Source organism: Miscanthus floridulus, chromosome 16, assembly GCF_019320115.1.
Source record: "Miscanthus floridulus cultivar M001 chromosome 16, ASM1932011v1, whole genome shotgun sequence".
Classification (NCBI taxonomy): domain Eukaryota; kingdom Viridiplantae; phylum Streptophyta; class Magnoliopsida; order Poales; family Poaceae; genus Miscanthus; species Miscanthus floridulus.
This window is the reverse complement of record NC_089595.1, coordinates 56,550,230-56,567,892: the sequence shown is the minus strand read 5'-3', so window position 1 is coordinate 56,567,892 and position 17,663 is coordinate 56,550,230. Positions and strand designations below refer to the sequence as shown.

The 17,663-nt window shown below is 41.5% G+C and overlaps 2 protein-coding genes across 3 annotated transcripts; one reads left to right on the top strand and one right to left on the bottom strand.

The window, feature by feature from the left end:
- The first annotated feature begins 5,758 nt into the window (after positions 1 to 5,758).
- Positions 5,759 to 13,430, top strand: LOC136511812 (pentatricopeptide repeat-containing protein At3g62470, mitochondrial-like). 2 transcript variants are annotated; one of them, XM_066505837.1, is made up of 5 exons: positions 5,759 to 7,820; positions 9,471 to 9,657; positions 12,532 to 12,727; positions 12,823 to 12,980; positions 13,069 to 13,430. In XM_066505837.1, exon 1 carries the CDS (start codon positions 5,798 to 5,800, stop codon positions 7,721 to 7,723), a length of 1,926 nt encoding a protein of 641 aa, XP_066361934.1. In that variant the 5' UTR covers positions 5,759 to 5,797; the 3' UTR covers positions 7,724 to 7,820; positions 9,471 to 9,657; positions 12,532 to 12,727; positions 12,823 to 12,980; positions 13,069 to 13,430. The 2 variants fall into 2 exon arrangements, with proteins under 2 accessions (XP_066361934.1, XP_066361935.1); XM_066505838.1 differs by lacking the exons at positions 12,532 to 12,727; positions 12,823 to 12,980; positions 13,069 to 13,430 and adding an exon at positions 10,365 to 10,812.
- LOC136511814 (uncharacterized) lies at positions 10,947 to 15,804 on the bottom strand. Its single transcript, XM_066505839.1, has 7 exons — positions 15,645 to 15,804; positions 15,409 to 15,480; positions 14,634 to 14,701; positions 13,020 to 13,140; positions 12,832 to 12,915; positions 12,630 to 12,737; positions 10,947 to 12,525 (listed from the first exon to the last, which is right to left on the bottom strand). The coding sequence occupies exons 1-7, from the start codon at positions 15,777 to 15,779 to the stop codon at positions 12,496 to 12,498; spliced, it is 618 nt and encodes a 205-aa protein (XP_066361936.1). The 5' UTR covers positions 15,780 to 15,804; the 3' UTR covers positions 10,947 to 12,495.
- Between the last annotated feature and the right edge of the window lie 1,859 nt (positions 15,805 to 17,663).

Below are 17,663 nucleotides of genomic sequence, written 5' to 3'. Positions count from 1 at the left end.
ACTAAATCCCATACTTGGTTTCTTATGAAGTTGTTTAGCTCTTCATGCATAGCATTGATCCAATCAACATCCCTCAAAGCTTCATCTATCTTCTTAGGTTCTATGGATGACACAAATGAAAAATGCTCACAAAATAAAGTCAATCGTGACCTTGTTTGCACACCTTTTGAAATATCACCAATGATAGTGTCCAATGGATGATCTCTTGCAACATTAGTTGGTTGAAGCACTTGCACTTGATTGCTAGCATTTAATTGATCACTTGGTTAAGATGATAAACTAGCCATTTGTTGATCTTACACATTGCCATTACTAGTGCTTGCTTGGATTTGATCATGAGAACCACTAGCTTGCACATTTGAGTTAGAAAGTACTTGATTCTTGTTATCTTCAACATCAATCACCTCTCTAGGTCTTATATCACCAATGTCCATGTTTTTCATTGCATTGACCAATTGAGTGTCTTTCACATCATCTAGATTCTCATCTTTCTCTTGGGAACCATTTGTTTCATCAAATTCCACATCATGAACCTTTTCAAGAGTACCACTAGCCAAATTCCAAACTCTATAAGCCTTGCTAGTAGTGGAGTAACCAAGCAAGAAACCTTCATCACATTTCTTTTCAAACTTACTCAATCTAGTGCCTTTCTTCAATATATAGCATTTACAACCAAAAACCTAGAAGTATGCTATGTTGGGCTTTCTTCCATTTAAAAGCTCATAAGGTGTTTTCTCCATCATGGGGTGACAATAGAGTCAGTTGCTATAGTAGCAAGCCATGTTGATTGCTTTAGCCCAAAATGAATGACTCACATTATACTCACTCAACATTGATCTGGCCATATCAATCAAGGTTCAATTCTTTCTTTCAATTAGCCCATTTGATTGAGGAGTATACTTGGCTGAGAATTGATGTCTAATTCCAAATTCATCACACAACTCATCAATTCTAGTGTTCTTGAATTCACTACCATTGTCACCTCTAACTTTCTTGATGGTTGTTTCAAACTCATTGTGAATGCCCTTGACAAATGATTTGAATGTTGTAAACACATTACTCTTGTCACCAAGAAAGAAGACCCATGTATATCTAGTGAAATCATCCACAATCATAAATTCATATTTGTTTCCACCAATACTAGTGTATGTGGTTGGTCCAAACAAGTCCATATGCATCAACTCAAATGCCTTAGATGTGCTCATCATGCTCTTTTTAGGATGTGTGTTACCAACTTGCTTTCCGGCTTGACATGCACTACATAGTTTATCCTTCTCAAATATGACATCTTTCAAGCCTCTAACTAAGTCAAGCTTAATCAACTTGTTCAATTGTTTCATCCCAACATGACCAAGCCTTCTATGCCATAACCAACCCATGCTAGACTTAGTGATCAAACATATTGATAATTGAGCTTCTCTAGCATTGAAATCAACTAAGTATAGATTCTCATATCTAAATCCTTTGAATATCAAGTTAGATCCATCTACACTTATGATCTCTACATCATCCACACCAAATATGCACTTAAAACCAAGATCACACAATTAAGCTACCGATAATAAGTTAAAGTTCAAGCTCTCTACTAGTAGCATATTGGAAATGCTCAAGTCATTGGATATTACAATCTTACCAAGCCCTTTGACCTTGCCTTTGCCATTGTCACCAAATATAATACTATCAATCCCATTGCTCTTGCTTTCATTGATTGAATTGAACATTCTTGAATCACCGGTTATGTGTTGTATGCACCCACTATCAAGCACCCAATGCCTTCCTCTGGTTTTATAATTTACCTACAAAAGAAGATCAATTCTTTTTAGGTACTCAAACTTGCTTGGGTCCTTGTAGGTTAGTTACCAAGGTCTTTGGTACCCAAATGGCCTTCTTCTTTGGGCCCACAATTAGTGTACCAATGAACTTAGCCTTCACACCATTGACACCCTTGAAAAGCATGTAACAAGAATCAAATTTGATTGAGGATACATTAGGTAGTTTATTCTTGTTAGTCTTGCAATTTTGCTCTATATGCCCAACTTGCTTGTATCTATTACAAAATCGACCATTGTCCTTCACAAAGCTAACTTTGGGAGTGATAAAGGCCGCCTTGCCTTTCTTGGAGGTATAGACTAATTCCTCTTTGTTGAGAGAGAACATTTGGATACCTAAGCATTTTAGCAAGCGGGCATCTCCACCATAGGCATTTCCTAAGGCACGAGTGAGCTCATTCACTTCCTTCTTGAGGGTCTCATTTTCCACTTTTAGTGAGTTTTTACAAGTGAGACCATCACTCAAGGGTAAAGTGAAAGTGGTAGTGCTACAAGAAGTGTTAGTGGGAGCAACAAAAATAGATTCATTAATAAGATCACATGTTAGTCCCACATCACATGTTATGATCACTTGCTCCTTCTTAGCTTCCTCCACTTTAACTTGCTCAATGAGAGAGGAGTGAGTCTTTTCAAGCTTAGAGTGAGCTTTGCCAAGCTTCTCATAGGCTTTCATTATCCTCTCATGAGTGGCATTGAGCTCATCAAGGGATTGCTCAAGAAATTTGACTTTCTTATTCAATTCCTTGCACTCCTTTCTCTTCATCTCAAAGCAAGTATGCACTTGCTCACACATGTCCATGAGCTCCTCCTTGGAGTATTCCTCACCATCATCATCATCACTCCTACAAGCATTACTTTCACATTTATCATCATCACTCATATCATATTTTATCTTGGTAGGTTTTGCCATGAGGCATGTCGACGGAGTGTCGAAGATGGAGAGCTTCTTGTTGATGGCGATGCTTGCTAGTGCTCTCTTATCATCATCACTAGAGCTATCACCATCCGAGGAACCATCACTATCCCAAGTGACTACATAGCCTCCACCCTTCTTCTTCTTTTGGAAGGTCATCCTCTTCTCCTTCTCCTTTTCATTCTTATCTTTCTTGTGCTTCTTCTTCTCATCTTCATCATTATCACTATTGTAGGGACAATTTGCTATAACATGATTGGGGATCTTGCAATTGTAGCACCTTCTCACATACTCTTTGCTCTTGGTGTGATCTCTTCTCTTTCTTGCACCATAGCCCTTCTTCTTCATGAATTTTTCCATCTTGCGCACAAAGAGGGTCATAGCTTCATCATCAATATCACTAAGATCATCATCATCACATAATTCTTTCTTGGACTTGCCCTTGTTCTTGGATAATGATGAGCTAGCCTTGAATGATATACTCTTTTTCTTCTTGTCTTCTTCTTCCTTCTTGTTATTCTTGTCATCCCTCTCCCTTTCCACATAGTATGTCTCTTGACTCATGACATCATCTAGTACTTGATTGGGGTAATCTCCTTCAATCCTCCTCTTATGATGAGCAATCTCAACATCTCAAATCTTAGAGGTAAGCACATCAAGAACCAATGAGAGACATCATCATCCTTGATCTTCTCTCCCAATGTCTTTAAATCATTGACAATCACTTGCAAACGATGGAACATCTTCAGAATACTCTCTTCATCCTTCATCTTGAAACTTGTCAACTTGTCCTTGAGGATATATAGCTTGACACTCTTCACCGCTGGTGTGCCCTCATATATTTCCTCCAATCTCTTCCACACCTCATTTGCTCTTTCACAATTCTTGATTTGCTCAAACACCTTAGAATCAATGGCATTGTATATCGTGTTGAGAGCCATTGTATTGCATTGCTTGTTGATCTTATCTTAATTGGTTGGATCATCGGGATCAATGATAGCATAGTCATTCTCGGTCACTTCCCATACTTGATCATTGATTGAACCAAGATACATCCTCATCTTTCTCTTCTAATAATCATAGCATGTGCCATCAAAGAACGGTGGTTTGCCTCCCACATGGTTGAACATAACTTGAGCCATAATTTGACATCGAGGTTGTTAAGCCTTCAATCAAACGGTGACCACGGCTTTGATACCACTTGAAAGGTCCTAATATGACTAGAGGTGGGTGAATAGCCTATTTAAAAATCTATAAATCAACTAGAGCAATTTGATTAGTATGACAAATAGCGAAATACAAATTTGCTCTAGATCTATAAGGGTTGCAAGCCACCTATCCAACAATTCTAGTTACAATGATAGCTAGATACACAATTTATAATGATACTACTCACTAATAGCTCTCAATCTTTCTACTCTAAAAGGCTTCACTTAAGCAAACTTAAATATAAAAGCAAACTCTCAATTCTAATTACACTAAAGAGCTTGCTACAACTAGTTTGCAAGAATATAAGAGGATGAGTAGAGTGATTATACCGATGTGTAAAGGGATGAACCAATCACAAAGTGAATATATACCAATCACCGGGAGAATACCGAATGGGCAAGAGAACCGATTTTCTCCCGAAGTTCACGTGCTTGCCAACACGCTACGTTCCCGTTGTGTCGATCAATACTTGGTGGTTCGGCGGCTAAGAGGTGTTTCACAAACCTCGTCCACACGATAGGACACCACAAGAACCTACCCACAAGTGAGGTAACTCAATGACACGAACAATTTACTAGAGTTACCTTCCGACGCTCCGCCGGAGAAGGTACAACTCCCCTCACAATCACCGAAGGCGGCCACAAACAATCACCAACTCGTGCCGATCCTCCACCGCTGCACCGAGCCGTCTAGGTGGTGGCAACCACTAAGAGTAACAAGTGAAATTCACAGCGCAACACGAATACCAGGTGCCTCTAGATGCAATCACTCAAGCAATGCACTCGGATTCTCTCCCAATCTTACAAAGATGATGGATCAATGATGGAGATGAGTGGGAGGGCTTTGGCTAAGCTCATAAGGTTGCTATGTCAATGAAAATGTACAAGAGAGTGAGCTAGAACCGGCCATGGGGCTTAAATAGAAGTCCCACGAAATAGAGTCATTGTACCCCTTCACTGGGTACTGATTGGGGTGACCGGACGCTCCGGTCCAGTTGACCGGACGCTGGATCCAGCGTCCGGTCGCCCGATGTAAGCCACGTATCATTCTAAGTTAAACCTGAGCCGCCAGATCTCAACGGCTATTAACTGATCGGACGCTCCAGCATAAATGACCGGACGCTTAGACCCCAGTGTCCGATCGTTTCCAGTAAGCTCCCAAAACTGTCTTTTGCCGACCGAACACAGACCAGCGTCCGGTGCTTAACCCTAGTCACAGTCCCATCTGACAACATGATCGGACGCAGCCCTTCAGCGTTCGGTCGCTGGGTGATCCAGCGTCCGGTCAGTTGACCGACGCCAACATCATTGCGACCAACTCCATTTCAACTCTATCTTTTTCACCCTTGCTTAAATGTGCTAACCATGTATCACCATATGCACATGTGTTAGCATATTTAAACAAAGGTTTTCAAGGGTGTTAGCACTTCACTAGATCCTAAATGCATATGCAATGAATTAGAGCATCTAGTGACACTTTGATAACTGCATTTTGATACGAGTTTCACTCTTAGTACGGCTATCTATACTAAATGTGATCACACTCACTCAGTGTCTTGATCACTTAAAACAAAATGACTCCTACAATTTTATCTTTGTCTTAAGCATTTTGTTTTTCTCTTTCTTCTTTTCTAAGTTTAAGCATTTGACCATCACCATACCATCGTCATTGTCATGATCTTCACCATTGCTTCATCACTTGAAGTAGTACTACCTATCTCATAATTACTTTGATAAACTAGATTAACACTTTAACCAAAACACAGTTTGCACCTAGCAAGCCTGATGACAACAAAGGGAAACGACATCATCTAAATCGGCCGGCGCAGCCGGCACTCCCATCCTCCATGGCCGTTAAGCTCACATCCATCACCGCCGCCACCGCCGCCGCAGCCCTCCATGGAGACCAGCAAGTCGCCGCCGCTCTACTCGCCGCCGCGGGAGCCCTCCGCGGCGACGGTTATGCTGTGCCCGTGCCTGGCGTTCGTCCTCCTCGCCCTCATCATCATCTCCATCGCACTCACTGTCCACTTTCGCCTCTACTGCCACACCTCTCTTGCACACCTCATCTCCCCGCACTGCTGCCCCCACCACATCTGACCTCCGGATCCGCTCGCATCGCTGGCGTGGTCCTGCTTCCCAGAGGCGCACTCCCTCTGCTGCCGACGAGATCCCGATCCCTTACGTGTTCCCCTCTCCACGCGACACCGGCATGTGGAGCTTACGACGTGCTCTGGGGCTTCGCGGCCGGAAGGTTCCTCTCCACCTCGGCTGCCTCCGACGAAGACGGGGGTGCGTCGGAGCAGGAGGAGGCGGCGACGAGCAACCCAGAGGTCGTGGGCCGCGTCTGCGCGGCCATCGCGGACATCGTCGCCGCCGGCGCGGACGCGAACCTGGAGGCGGCGCTATCCGCGCTTTCGCCTCCGCTCTGCGAGGCGGTCGTGCTCGCTGTGCTCCACCGCTTCAAGCACGCACACAGGCCGTCCTACCGCTTCTTCAGGTGGGCCACCGCGTCCGGCGGCTTCACCCACACCACCATTACCTACTGCAAGATGTTACACGTCTTAGGCAAGACGAGGCAGTTCGAGTCGATGGTTGCGATGATCCAAGAGATGGGGAAGGCGGGGGCCCTGTCCATGGACGCCTTCAAGGTTGCCATTAAGTCCTTCGCTGCTGCTGGTGAGATCAAGAATGCGGTCGGCGTGTTCGAGTTGATGAGAAAGAACGGTTTTGATGATGGGGTGGAGTCATTCAATTGCTTGCTGGTTGCTTTAGCCAATGAGGGATTGGGCAGGGAGGCCAGGCAGGTGTTTGACAAAATGCATGGCCAGTACTATCCAGACCTGCGCTCTTATACTGCACTGATGCTGGCATGGTGCAATGCGAGGAATCTGGTTGAGGCTGGGCGGGTTTGGAATGAGATGCTGGAGAAGGGAATGAAGCCAGATGTTGTCGTCCACAACACAATGATTGAGGGGTTGCTGCGTGGGCAGAGGCGACCTGAGGCCTTGAAGATGTTTGAGCTGATGAAGGCAAAGGGGCCTCCACCAAATGTGTGGACTTACACAATGTTAATCCGCGACCATTGTAAGCGGGGGAAGATGGACATGGCAATGGAGTGCTTTGAGGAGATGCAGGAGGCCAGATGCCAACCAGATGTTGCTACCTATACATGTTTGCTTGTTGGATATGGGAATGCAAAGCGAATGGACAGAGTGACTGCTGTGTTGGAGGAGATGACACAGAAGGGATGCCCCCCTGATGCTCGGACTTACAATGCACTGATTAAGCTGCTAACAAATAGGAAAATGCCAGACGATGCTGCAAGGATATACAAGAAGATGATCAAGAAAGGACTTGAGCCCACAATCCATACTTACAACATGATGATGAAGTCATATTTCCTTGGTGATAGGAACTATGCAATGGGTTGTGCAGTGTGGGAGGAGATGCACCGGAGGGGTATTTGTCCTGATGTTAACTCTTACACAGTGTTCATTAATGGGCATATACGACATGGCAGGCCAGAGGAGGCATATAAATGTATTGAGGAGATGATTAATAAAGGGATGAAGGCTCCACAGATAGACTATAATAAGTTTGCTGCAGATTTCTCTAAGGCTGGGAAACCAGATATATTGTATGAGCTGGCTCAGAAAGTGAAATTTGCAGGGAAATGTGATGTATCTAATGTGTTCTTTCAGTGGGCAGATAGAATGAAGAGTCGGGTCAAGAGAACTGTACCTAATCAGATTGGTAATAGAATGTTCTGAGATTACCACACTGCCAGCAGGAATGTGGCATGCTGTCATGGTGCTTGAAATTTGATTAAGGAGAGCTGCTACCTTTTTTTGCCCTTGCCATTGTATGGTAATGTGCCATTGAAGAGTACATGCCTTAATATTCGTTGGGCTGACAATGTTTTTCTTGAATATGCTCGGACCGAGAATGTTGAGTCAATTTATGTTGTAGCTGTCATATTTCTCGTTAGGGCAGTTTTAGATGCTTGTGTTTTTATATTGCTGCCTGAACCGTGACTTGGGGCTCTTGGTAGGTTTCAACTCTAGCCTACCCCAACTTGTTTGGACTGAAAGGCTATGTTGTTGTTGTTGTTGTTGTTGTGTGTTTTTATATTGCTGACTTGTATGCTCATAGCTTAGAGCTAGCTGGAAATTAAATCCACTACTTGATTCCAGCAAGCATGTTTATATTCTCTTTAATGTTAAAATGAAGCATTGAACGGCCACTAGGCTTATGCTGAATATATGTATTTCCAGATACACCCTAAAGCAAATTTGCCATTGCTGAACAATGACTAATTTCTTCTGCTGTCTGAGATGCATATTCACTAGGGCCTTGTTTAGATCACCTCTAAATTCCAAGTTTTTTTACTCTCTCTCCATCACATCAATTTTTAGCCGCTTGCATGGAGTATTAAATGTAGGTAAAAAAAATAACTAATTGCACAGTTTAGTTGGAAATCACGAGATGAATCTTTTGAGCTTAGTTGGTCCACGATTGGACAATATTTACCAAATAAGACGAAAGTGCTACTATTCATCAGGTTAATATTTTTTGCAATCTAAACATGGCCTAGAAATTCTACAGAGAATTGGATAAATAGGTACTTCGAAGTGTGTTTGTAGCATCAGTTCCATATAGAGTTGCATTAGGTCATTCAAAATGGCTTCTTTCTACAATATCAGTTGCTTCAAAGCAGTACAAGTTTCTTTCACCTATAATATGTTGTAGCAGATGTCAACCTGTGCAAACTTTCATGTATGCTGTGTTGGATAACTAAGTTCCTTTCACATTGTCATCAAGCCCTTATACAAAAGTTAGCTCTGTTCTAACAAGGTCATTTTCATCTCCTTTGATGCTTACCATACGATCACTTTCATGTAGTACAGTACAGCTCATGAGTCAAAACCAGCTCTTGTGTGTCATTCAGAACTGTTGATCTTAGTTTATGCAAAGTGAAGGACCCAAGGACATTATCTTTGATCTTTTGTGCTGTGTGGAACTGTCAGAGATTTCTGTATCAACAATTTGAGGCTGGTATAGACCTTGCACTGACATTAAACTGTTGGTAGTGTTAAAGATGTGGCATGCTTGGTCTGGTCGGGATATTATATTAGATTGGTAAGGCTGACCCACAGCAATGCAGAAACATTCTTAGGTATCAAGCAATATGAATTACAGATCTTGTGTTATCCTTCCAGATCAAGCTTTAGTATATAATTTTGACCTGACTATTAAAAAAAGTCTTCTTTTTTTCTCGAACACCAGTCAAAAAATTCTAAATTTTTTTTCTCGAACGCCAGATAGAGAGCACTGAATATTTAATTATAGCTGATACCTTTTAACATTCTTCAAGGCACTTAAGGTTACTGTTCTTTCACCTACTAATTCTAGCTTCGAAATGCTTCTGTACCACTCATTATTTGACATGTGGTATTTAGCAATCTATTAAGAAAGTACCAGACAATTTGAACTATAGATCTTGTTTCATCTTTTCAGGTCAACTTTAATATATGCCCTATTCGTTTGGGCTGGTTTGGCTTATAAGCCATGGCTGAAAGTACCGTTGGCTGGTTTGGTGTGAGAGAAAAATACTGTTCGTTGGCTAATAAGCCATGGCTTATAAGTCAAATGCGACCAAGCGAGCAGGCTGTATTGTGACCTGACATTCAAAATTTTGTTCAAGGTACAGGGCCTACCATGTGCTTAATTATGTTTGATGCCTTTTAACATTCTTCAAGACACACCTAAAGCATATTGCTCTTTAACTAGCACCTGTGACTTACAAAATCTATTTTATTATCCACTCATTGTTTTGACTTTTGAGATCAATGCATTTATCACATCGTGTTAAGAAAAACTTGTTATTCACATGGTAATATGATATAGCTCCTTATTGTTTAGGATTGTTTGTTTCTTTGATTAAATTAGTTACCTGAGTTATTTCTATGTTTCTTTTTTCATGCCATGACAAAGAAAACACCATCATTATCAAATATTCAAATGCCTAGAGTTGGGAAAAGTTTGACTATAATATTGATCTTCTTTCGTGGTCTGAGTGGAGTTTTTGCAGCTATTCACAGGCTGTAAAGTTTATGCACTGCCCTCCTTTGTGGACACGCTTTTCTGTTAACAAAATGTTACACAGTTGCATTCTACTTACCTTGTGATTTTGATGGAGCTCTGTTGCTGTGGTTCTTTGACATTTGTTGGTCCTTTGAGCATTACATCTGCATTATGCATTATGCTGTTCTCTATTGATCTCTACAGTGCATATTGTGGAGATCACTTACATGTTAATAATCTTTCTTCCCTCCAAACTTTCAGTTCCATCATATTGCACATTCTTGAAATGTTGTTCTGTCTTCTTATACTCGGTATTCCTGTAACTAGATTTAAACAAGGGTACAAGACAACAAACCTTAATAAATATATCACGGCACATGCAAATCTTTTGGTCTACCATGTGGTGAGTGTTTCCAGCTTGGCACTCGGTTGGTATGAGGCTAACAAATATCTACTATTGAGTTTGTTAGCTCCCGTGACTCTGGGCACTGCTTCACCATTTTGTGACTTTGGTATGCTTATTATGTTTGGTGAGCTCAATTTTCTATATTCCAATCCCTGCTCCTAGTTAATTCTGATAGCTGCAGTCTGCAGATCTTATTTTCTATTGCTTCGGGATTAATCTGTCTGGATCACTAGATTGGTAGGATAAAACTGAAAGCAATGAGAATGGCATGATTCTGGGCCTGAATTTTGCGCAAGATCTGACTGTTCATTTGGTTCAAATCTTTGCTGCTGAACTGCATCTGCTGGGCATTGAGTTCTTCACTTTCTTTAGTACTTCTGTGGTCCTTGTACAGACTGCACTATTTATGTCCAATCTTCACTATTTAGTGTATTTCACGTGAATAAATACATAAGGCATGTGAAACCTAACCTGGATTCATGTATTGTCCTAATTTTTATGTAAAAAAAAATTATCTGACAACCTGGATGCATGATTTTCTAACAGAGACTCTATGTCGAAAGTACAAGCGAGATAGCAATAAATTGTTTGTTCCTGTGTCACTGATTGACACATCATTTTTTTTATTTGAGGTGTTATGTACAAGTGCCATTTTCATTGTTATCTTGCTTTAGTTTCTCCAGTTGCCACTTGCCAGTGGAAAAGAGTTACAGGTTTTTTTTCTCGAACACGAGTGGGTTAAAAAGCCCCATACAGCCACACACCTACACACACCTTTTTACATCTAATATTTTACCTCTCTCAAATTTCAAACTTGACCCAAGACCACTAGAGAGGAACTCACATATTGGCTGGCTCTAGAGCAAGGAGATTGGATATTCCTCGAGCTCCGGCCAAACTCCACAGGAGAAACTCATCTTTTACTAAAACCATAACACTATTTAGGCTTGGTTGAATCCCATCAAACACACAGCGATTGCGATGATTCCAAATGGACCAAGCTCCCATAATGATGATGGAATTGAGACCTTTTTTAGTCTAGTCATCAACCCCAGAATTAGTTCTTGCCCACCATGCATCAAAGGAGTTGTCATCAGGCTAGGGGGAGAGGTCCTGCAGGCCGACCTTATGTAAAATGTTTACCATATATACTTGCCGGGAGAAGACACATGAGATCAATAGGTGTTCAATTGTTTCCTCAGCTTGATCACAGAACGGGCAGCGTTCAGGATGGGGCGGACCTCTTTTAGCAAGACGGTCTGCAGTCCAGCACCTATTGTGTGCCACTAACCACATGAAGAACTTGCATTTGCCTGGTGCCCAGGTCTTCAAGATTCTTTCCCAAGGCCCAAACTGTACAACCCCAATAAAAAATCCCTCATATGCAGATTTAGCATAATACACTCCTGAACTAGAGAATTGCCATATACGAGCATTATCTACTTCAGGTTGCAAAGTCAAATCCAAGAGAAGGTCACACAACTTCAAAAACTCTATCAACCCAGGTAATGGGAAAAGAGTTACAGGATGATAAATGATGAAGCACAGTACTCTGTTAGTTATGTTTTTTTTCCTTCCTTTCTTGAGGTTACCTGAGGATTTTGATACTGAAATTTCCCTCTAAATTCTGGACTTGATAGATTAAAATCATCTCCTTGATACCACCACCATCAACCGTGAAAAAAATTGATAAATATGAATGTGTTGACTTGATCCCATTTTATCTTCTCCTTATTTGAGCTTTCTTTTATGGAGGAAAACCAAAAGCAAATAAGTGTAACCTTATATTCTTATTGAAGGTACGAAATAATGTTCTGTTTGAACATTCCCTAGCAGCATAATGAACGTTTGGGAAAGCAGGAATAAAATGCTGATGTTTTTCACTGCACCAACTGTATGTGTACTGAAAGTTTACAAATGATGTTTTGTTTGAAAATTTCCCCAGTAATACATAATTTACATTTGTACAACCTTCCATAAGATTCATTTAAATTCATTGGCTTAATGAATATTAATTACTAGCTGGTCCTCCTCTGGGGGCACGCATATAATTCATATAGTTGATGCATTTCTTCTTTGGTCCTGTAGAAATATAGAGAAAAAAAAAAGAGGAGAAAGCTCAGCATGTTTTGATTCGACTATAATCTGTGCCCTCAAGAAATCAGTGAACAGGAGTCAGGACTAACCTCCAGCAGCTGCAAACGATACTGCCTCTGACCACTCTGGACGATGCAAATCAGTCGCATAACAACGTAGAGCGGCAGCAGGATACCAGCAGCACGAAGTAAGTACATCTGCAAAGAAACATAACCTCAGCTTTTACTCCATCAAATCAGGTTACTTTACTCTCTCTTCTTTTCTGCTGGGCCATGCCAATAGTGAACTCACTGTCAGGAGACTGAACGCGCAGTGATCTGCTGCTTCAACCGTCATCACTGCAACCAGATGCCATGCCAACAGCATAATGGTGAACTGCACAGGATTGCAGCAGTCAGAATCCATAGGACAGCATGGATCAGGACTTGTCCTGAAGGAAGGTTAGTTCAATTGGCTGCATGACTTCGAACACTTTATACCGTGATCGCCATCGACTGACACCATGTGGCGCATTGATCTGCGGTGTAGGAGAACCTGCTGTAATCTTCACCGTCAATCAAGCCCACAGGAGATTCCAAAGATTGCATGCCCTCATGTTCACTACACGATCAGTTGGCAGAAGAGTTCCATTTACTGACAAAATTTAGATGGTTGCCAATTTGACCGGACTCCCATTACAGAAAGTATATAGGCCCACTTGAATGCATTTTATATTTTAATTTTTCTTTGCAATCTTTCTGAAACTTTTGCAGTTTAATGATCTTTTTTTAAAGAATGGATGGTTAGTCAACATTCTCAAATTCAAATTTTGGTCTGAAGTTTCTGGACGAAAAATTCTCCTTGGTCACCACTAATAACTAGGTTTCCGGTAACTGGTGCTCTTTGACAAATGGTGAATCTAGTGGCTGCAATGCATAGCTGCGTGAAGATGCAATGAGTTAATGTTATGTATTGTGGTTGAGGACACCAAGTGGCCGGAGTATTAGCTGGAGGTGCTAGGTGGATGTGTATTGACACTGTGTCTGTGATTTGGTTTTGGACACACGCTTTTGACAGGACCACTCTTCTCGCCCATGCAACAGCACAGCTCAATCACAGGTCATCATGCATACCGTTGAGTGCAGCTGTCTTTTCTGTTCATTGTGGCAATGAAGACGGTATTTCCAGTAGCTATCACATTGCTAGTCATATAAGCGCATATATACCAGCATTATGCATATATAATTGCTGCATAAGCTCTATGAAAACGTCTATTCGACGTATCTTCTATGCAAATTTGGTGTACTCCCAAATGTCGATGGATTCGTTGAGGCCGGCGAGAAAGCGTCAGTTTCCAAACAGCAAATCTTACTAGTGCTGCCTAGCAATTTGCTTTTGCTTAGATGTGTGTTGCTGCCGGATCTTAGATGGTGGGTGCTCCACACTCTGGTACCTGGATGCAAAATATATGCATGCTTTGCCTTGGCATGAGGTATGTAGCTGTCTGGCCATTTTAAATAAATGTTTAATGGTGACATGCATGGATCAGATCTCATCAACCTCCAGTTGTTAGCAGCCTAATCGCTTTTGTCGCGGTTTGAATGACTCTGTGTTGTTCGAAAACAATGTGCTACCTAATGATCTGTATGTTTCCGTTGAAGGGCGGGCATCTCTGCTACTGCTGCTGGAGGACATGGCAGTTAGGCCCTGTTTAGATCCCACCCAAAATCCAAAATTTTTCAAGATTCTTCGTCACATCAAATCTTGTGGCACATGCATGAAGCATTAAATGTAGGTAAAAAGAATAACTAATTGTACAGTTTGTCCGCAATTGGCGAGACGAATCTTTTAAGCCTAAATAGTCCATAATTGGATAATTTTTGTCAAATACAAACGAAAGTGCTACAGTAGCCAAAAGTCAAAAAATTTCGCATCTAAACGAGGCCTTAGTTGCATGACACTGGCCAGATAAGCTTAAATATAATCAGCTAGGACATACAGTATATGTTTTTTTTTATTAATCCACCATCAGTCTGTGACCTGATTGGACAATGCAATAGATTGTGTAGATAGAGGCAAGAATGTGTGCGTGTGTACTGTGTAGAGCGAACTACCTGATAGTGACCACCGTTTCAACCACCGGAGTTTTCTTTGGAGGCATTGTGTAGCCTGGCTCGAAATTCTGGAAGCAGAAAAAAATAAACATCAATTTTCCTTTCCTTTCCTTGCCTTTCCTTTCCTTTTAGAAGATATAGCATAGATCAAAAGGATGAATAGAATGTTTTCTCTTTTTTTTTAGAAGAAAGGGTTTCCCCCACTTTTGTATTATCAAAAGCAAAGACGTTTTACAGTTCTGGCGTATAGATGTGCCCGCCAAAATCAAGGCTCTAAGCCAAACTGAGACACAACCTCAGGTCTATTGACATTACACGGCGTATTAGGCCGGCTCGAAACGACTGATCCCAAAGGCTAAGCACCCAATAGATCCCACCCTGATGATGTATTGATCACGACCGGCATCCACTGCAGTTGAGGGGGCAATGCACATGTCATTGCTGAAGATATGATGGGGCGGCACAACATAGCTAATATTTTACACCACGTTGCACTTGCTTACGGTTGAAAGGTAGACCTACTTTGTTCACCCTCAAAGAAATATCTCTTGCTTAGGTTTCACGAACCATGTACATGTCAACCCTTAATTGCAGTCCATAAACAAGGAAAGTGAGCTTAGGTGACACCTTTCCCACTAACTACAACTTTCTAGCCACCCCCAAGAAAAGCAGCGTTTCATTGATAGTAGTACAGTAATTAACAAGACACATATACGATACGAATTACGAACAAGTAACAAGAAACAAGAAACAATGTGCAAGCAAATTAACCAACCTGAAGGCAAATCTCACAGAGGGTACTCCCCTTCTCATCACACCATCTCTGCACACATCCCCTGTGAGCATACTGCATGCATTTTGCATACGCACGGTTTCACGTTACATTAGCATACCAATGTCAAAACACCATCGGCAGTAGTTTCAAGTAAGAAATTGCCTCAAGAAACCAAGACCAAGAAATATTTAAGACATATATGTAGAATTGAATGATGTGTGTTAGTTCCTATGTACCTTGAGAGAGCCGGAGCATCCACAAGGAGACTCCATGGTCACGCGCCCTTCGTCCTCTTCCTCATGGCAGATCCTACACTGCATCAGGTAACCCAAGGAGGAGGAAGATGATGACAGCTCCTCTTCATATTCCATTTCTTTCACCCTTCCAATGATCTCCCTCCCATACACTTGCAATGCACCGAGGAAGAAGGGGCTTTAAATAGCCATGGAGCCAGTCACTGTCACTTCATGTCCTCAAGGGAGGATTAGGATAATCCAAATGCCACCACCCACTGCTTACCAACCACTGTTAAGAGGGACCCAACCTTTTTGGTTTGTTCCTTTAGCTAGTAATTTAAACAAGCTGCCCATCGAAGGAAAAACGAAGAAAAGGAACACCAGCTGTTATCAGTACCGTCTCCGCCCATCATAACTATTGGACGATTGTTAGGCACGTAATCTTTGGCTTTTGAAGCTCAGTGGATGATAGTTGGATATTGCTATCATTGCAGCAGGACAAGGGAGACACCAATCAACAGCTACAAGGATGAAACTAAGATACGGGTCTTTTTGAACTATATATACAATTCTACATCAACATACTGTTTCTGCAGTCAAAAAAAATACTGTTTCTGCCACCGTCTATACGTGCCATCTTTCCCTTGGCTTTTATTTCAAGTTTTTTTTGTTTTGTTGGCGGATGCATTCTTATCATTGCTTTGCGTGGCTTCCCTTCATAAAAGCACAGCTGCTTAGCAGCATAGAAAATTTCTATTGGAAATGGCCAATATATGTAGTTGTATAGGATACCTTAGAGATTAGATGGATAACCGCAATTTTTAATAATCCATCTATCCCAATCCATATGTATTGGGGTAGAAAATTATGGCAGAACCGTCTAATCCAATACCTTCCAGAAGTGCTCGACTTTCATTAGACACTAAGCACCCAAGGGAGAACACCAAATTACTCGGTTTCGTCGGGCACACCCCAAAGGAGAACCCGAAAATCCACATTTTTCCATCAGGATCACAAATGAGAGAATAAATCTTACAACATTCTTAACCATTTCTTACATCACTTTTAATACAATATCAGAGTATAATATTTATTATTATAACAGCGGAATGTAATCATATTATCAGAGTTATGAACAATTTAATGTAACAGCGGAATATAAACATATGATCAGAATTACAGCGGAAATAATTATCTATTCATGGTATGATGAAGCATTACAGTGGAAATAATTATCTATTCATGGTATGATGAAGCATTGATATGTGAACTAGGACAACAAATTAAAACTTTCATTTATAAAAATATTTAGTAAGAGTTATAAATAAAAACTATGATGGCAGCGTAAATGAAATCCTCTCTTAGCCCACCAGGAAGAATCCACACACAAAGTCAGCTCTAGCATCCACCCGTCACCTGCAACAGGGGGAAATAAAACCCTAAGTACTCAATTGTATTCAGCAAGACTTGCCGGACAGGAGAAAAGAAAAGACTCCAAGAATATGCAAGGCTATCTGGCTTATGGGTTTATTGCATCTGCAGGAAGCATTACTAAATGTGCGTCCTTATATTCAATTTTTATTAGCAGTGCATTAGTTTATTAACTAACCATTCTATGTAAGCACCCGTACAACTTTCAAGCAGATGGTAAGCAATCATATTTCCTTTTGTCATCTTTCATCTTCCAATTCTTACTACGGTGCTAGAGTTAAGACAAGTCGTACCGGAACGCCGGCGATTCGTGAATCAATGCCCCCAGCTAGGTATCCCGAAAACACACGCTCTGCTTGTACCCCAAGCATAAGCAGGACCAACCCACTACCCTCCTGTCACGGGGTCCATGTCCCCATCCAAACTAGGACTCCAAGCCCCCGCCCCTGAGTCCCGGACTCAGTGTGGTGCAAGGACCTCCTAACCCAAAAACCACCATGAAAGTTAGTCCGAAAAGAGCCAGAACCCATGACAAGAGAGTAACAAGTCTTCCAAGCGCCCATACCTAAGTATATACTCGGGATAATA

Bases quoted from the DNA above. Each gene is read 5' to 3' on its own strand.
- LOC136511812 (XM_066505837.1), top strand. From the start codon at position 5,798: ATGGCCGTTAAGCTCACATCCATCACCGCCGCCACCGCCGCCGCAGCC.
- LOC136511814 (XM_066505839.1), bottom strand. From the start codon at position 15,779: ATGGAATATGAAGAGGAGCTGTCATCATCTTCCTCCTCCTTGGGTTAC. The intron at 12,738-12,831 runs GTGAGTTCACTA...GTTTCTTTGCAG, and splicing joins GCGCGTTCAGTCTCCTGACA to ATGTACTTACTTCGTGCTGC. The intron at 12,526-12,629 runs GTTAGTCCTGAC...ATATTTCTACAG, and splicing joins ATCGTTTGCAGCTGCTGGAG to GACCAAAGAAGAAATGCATC.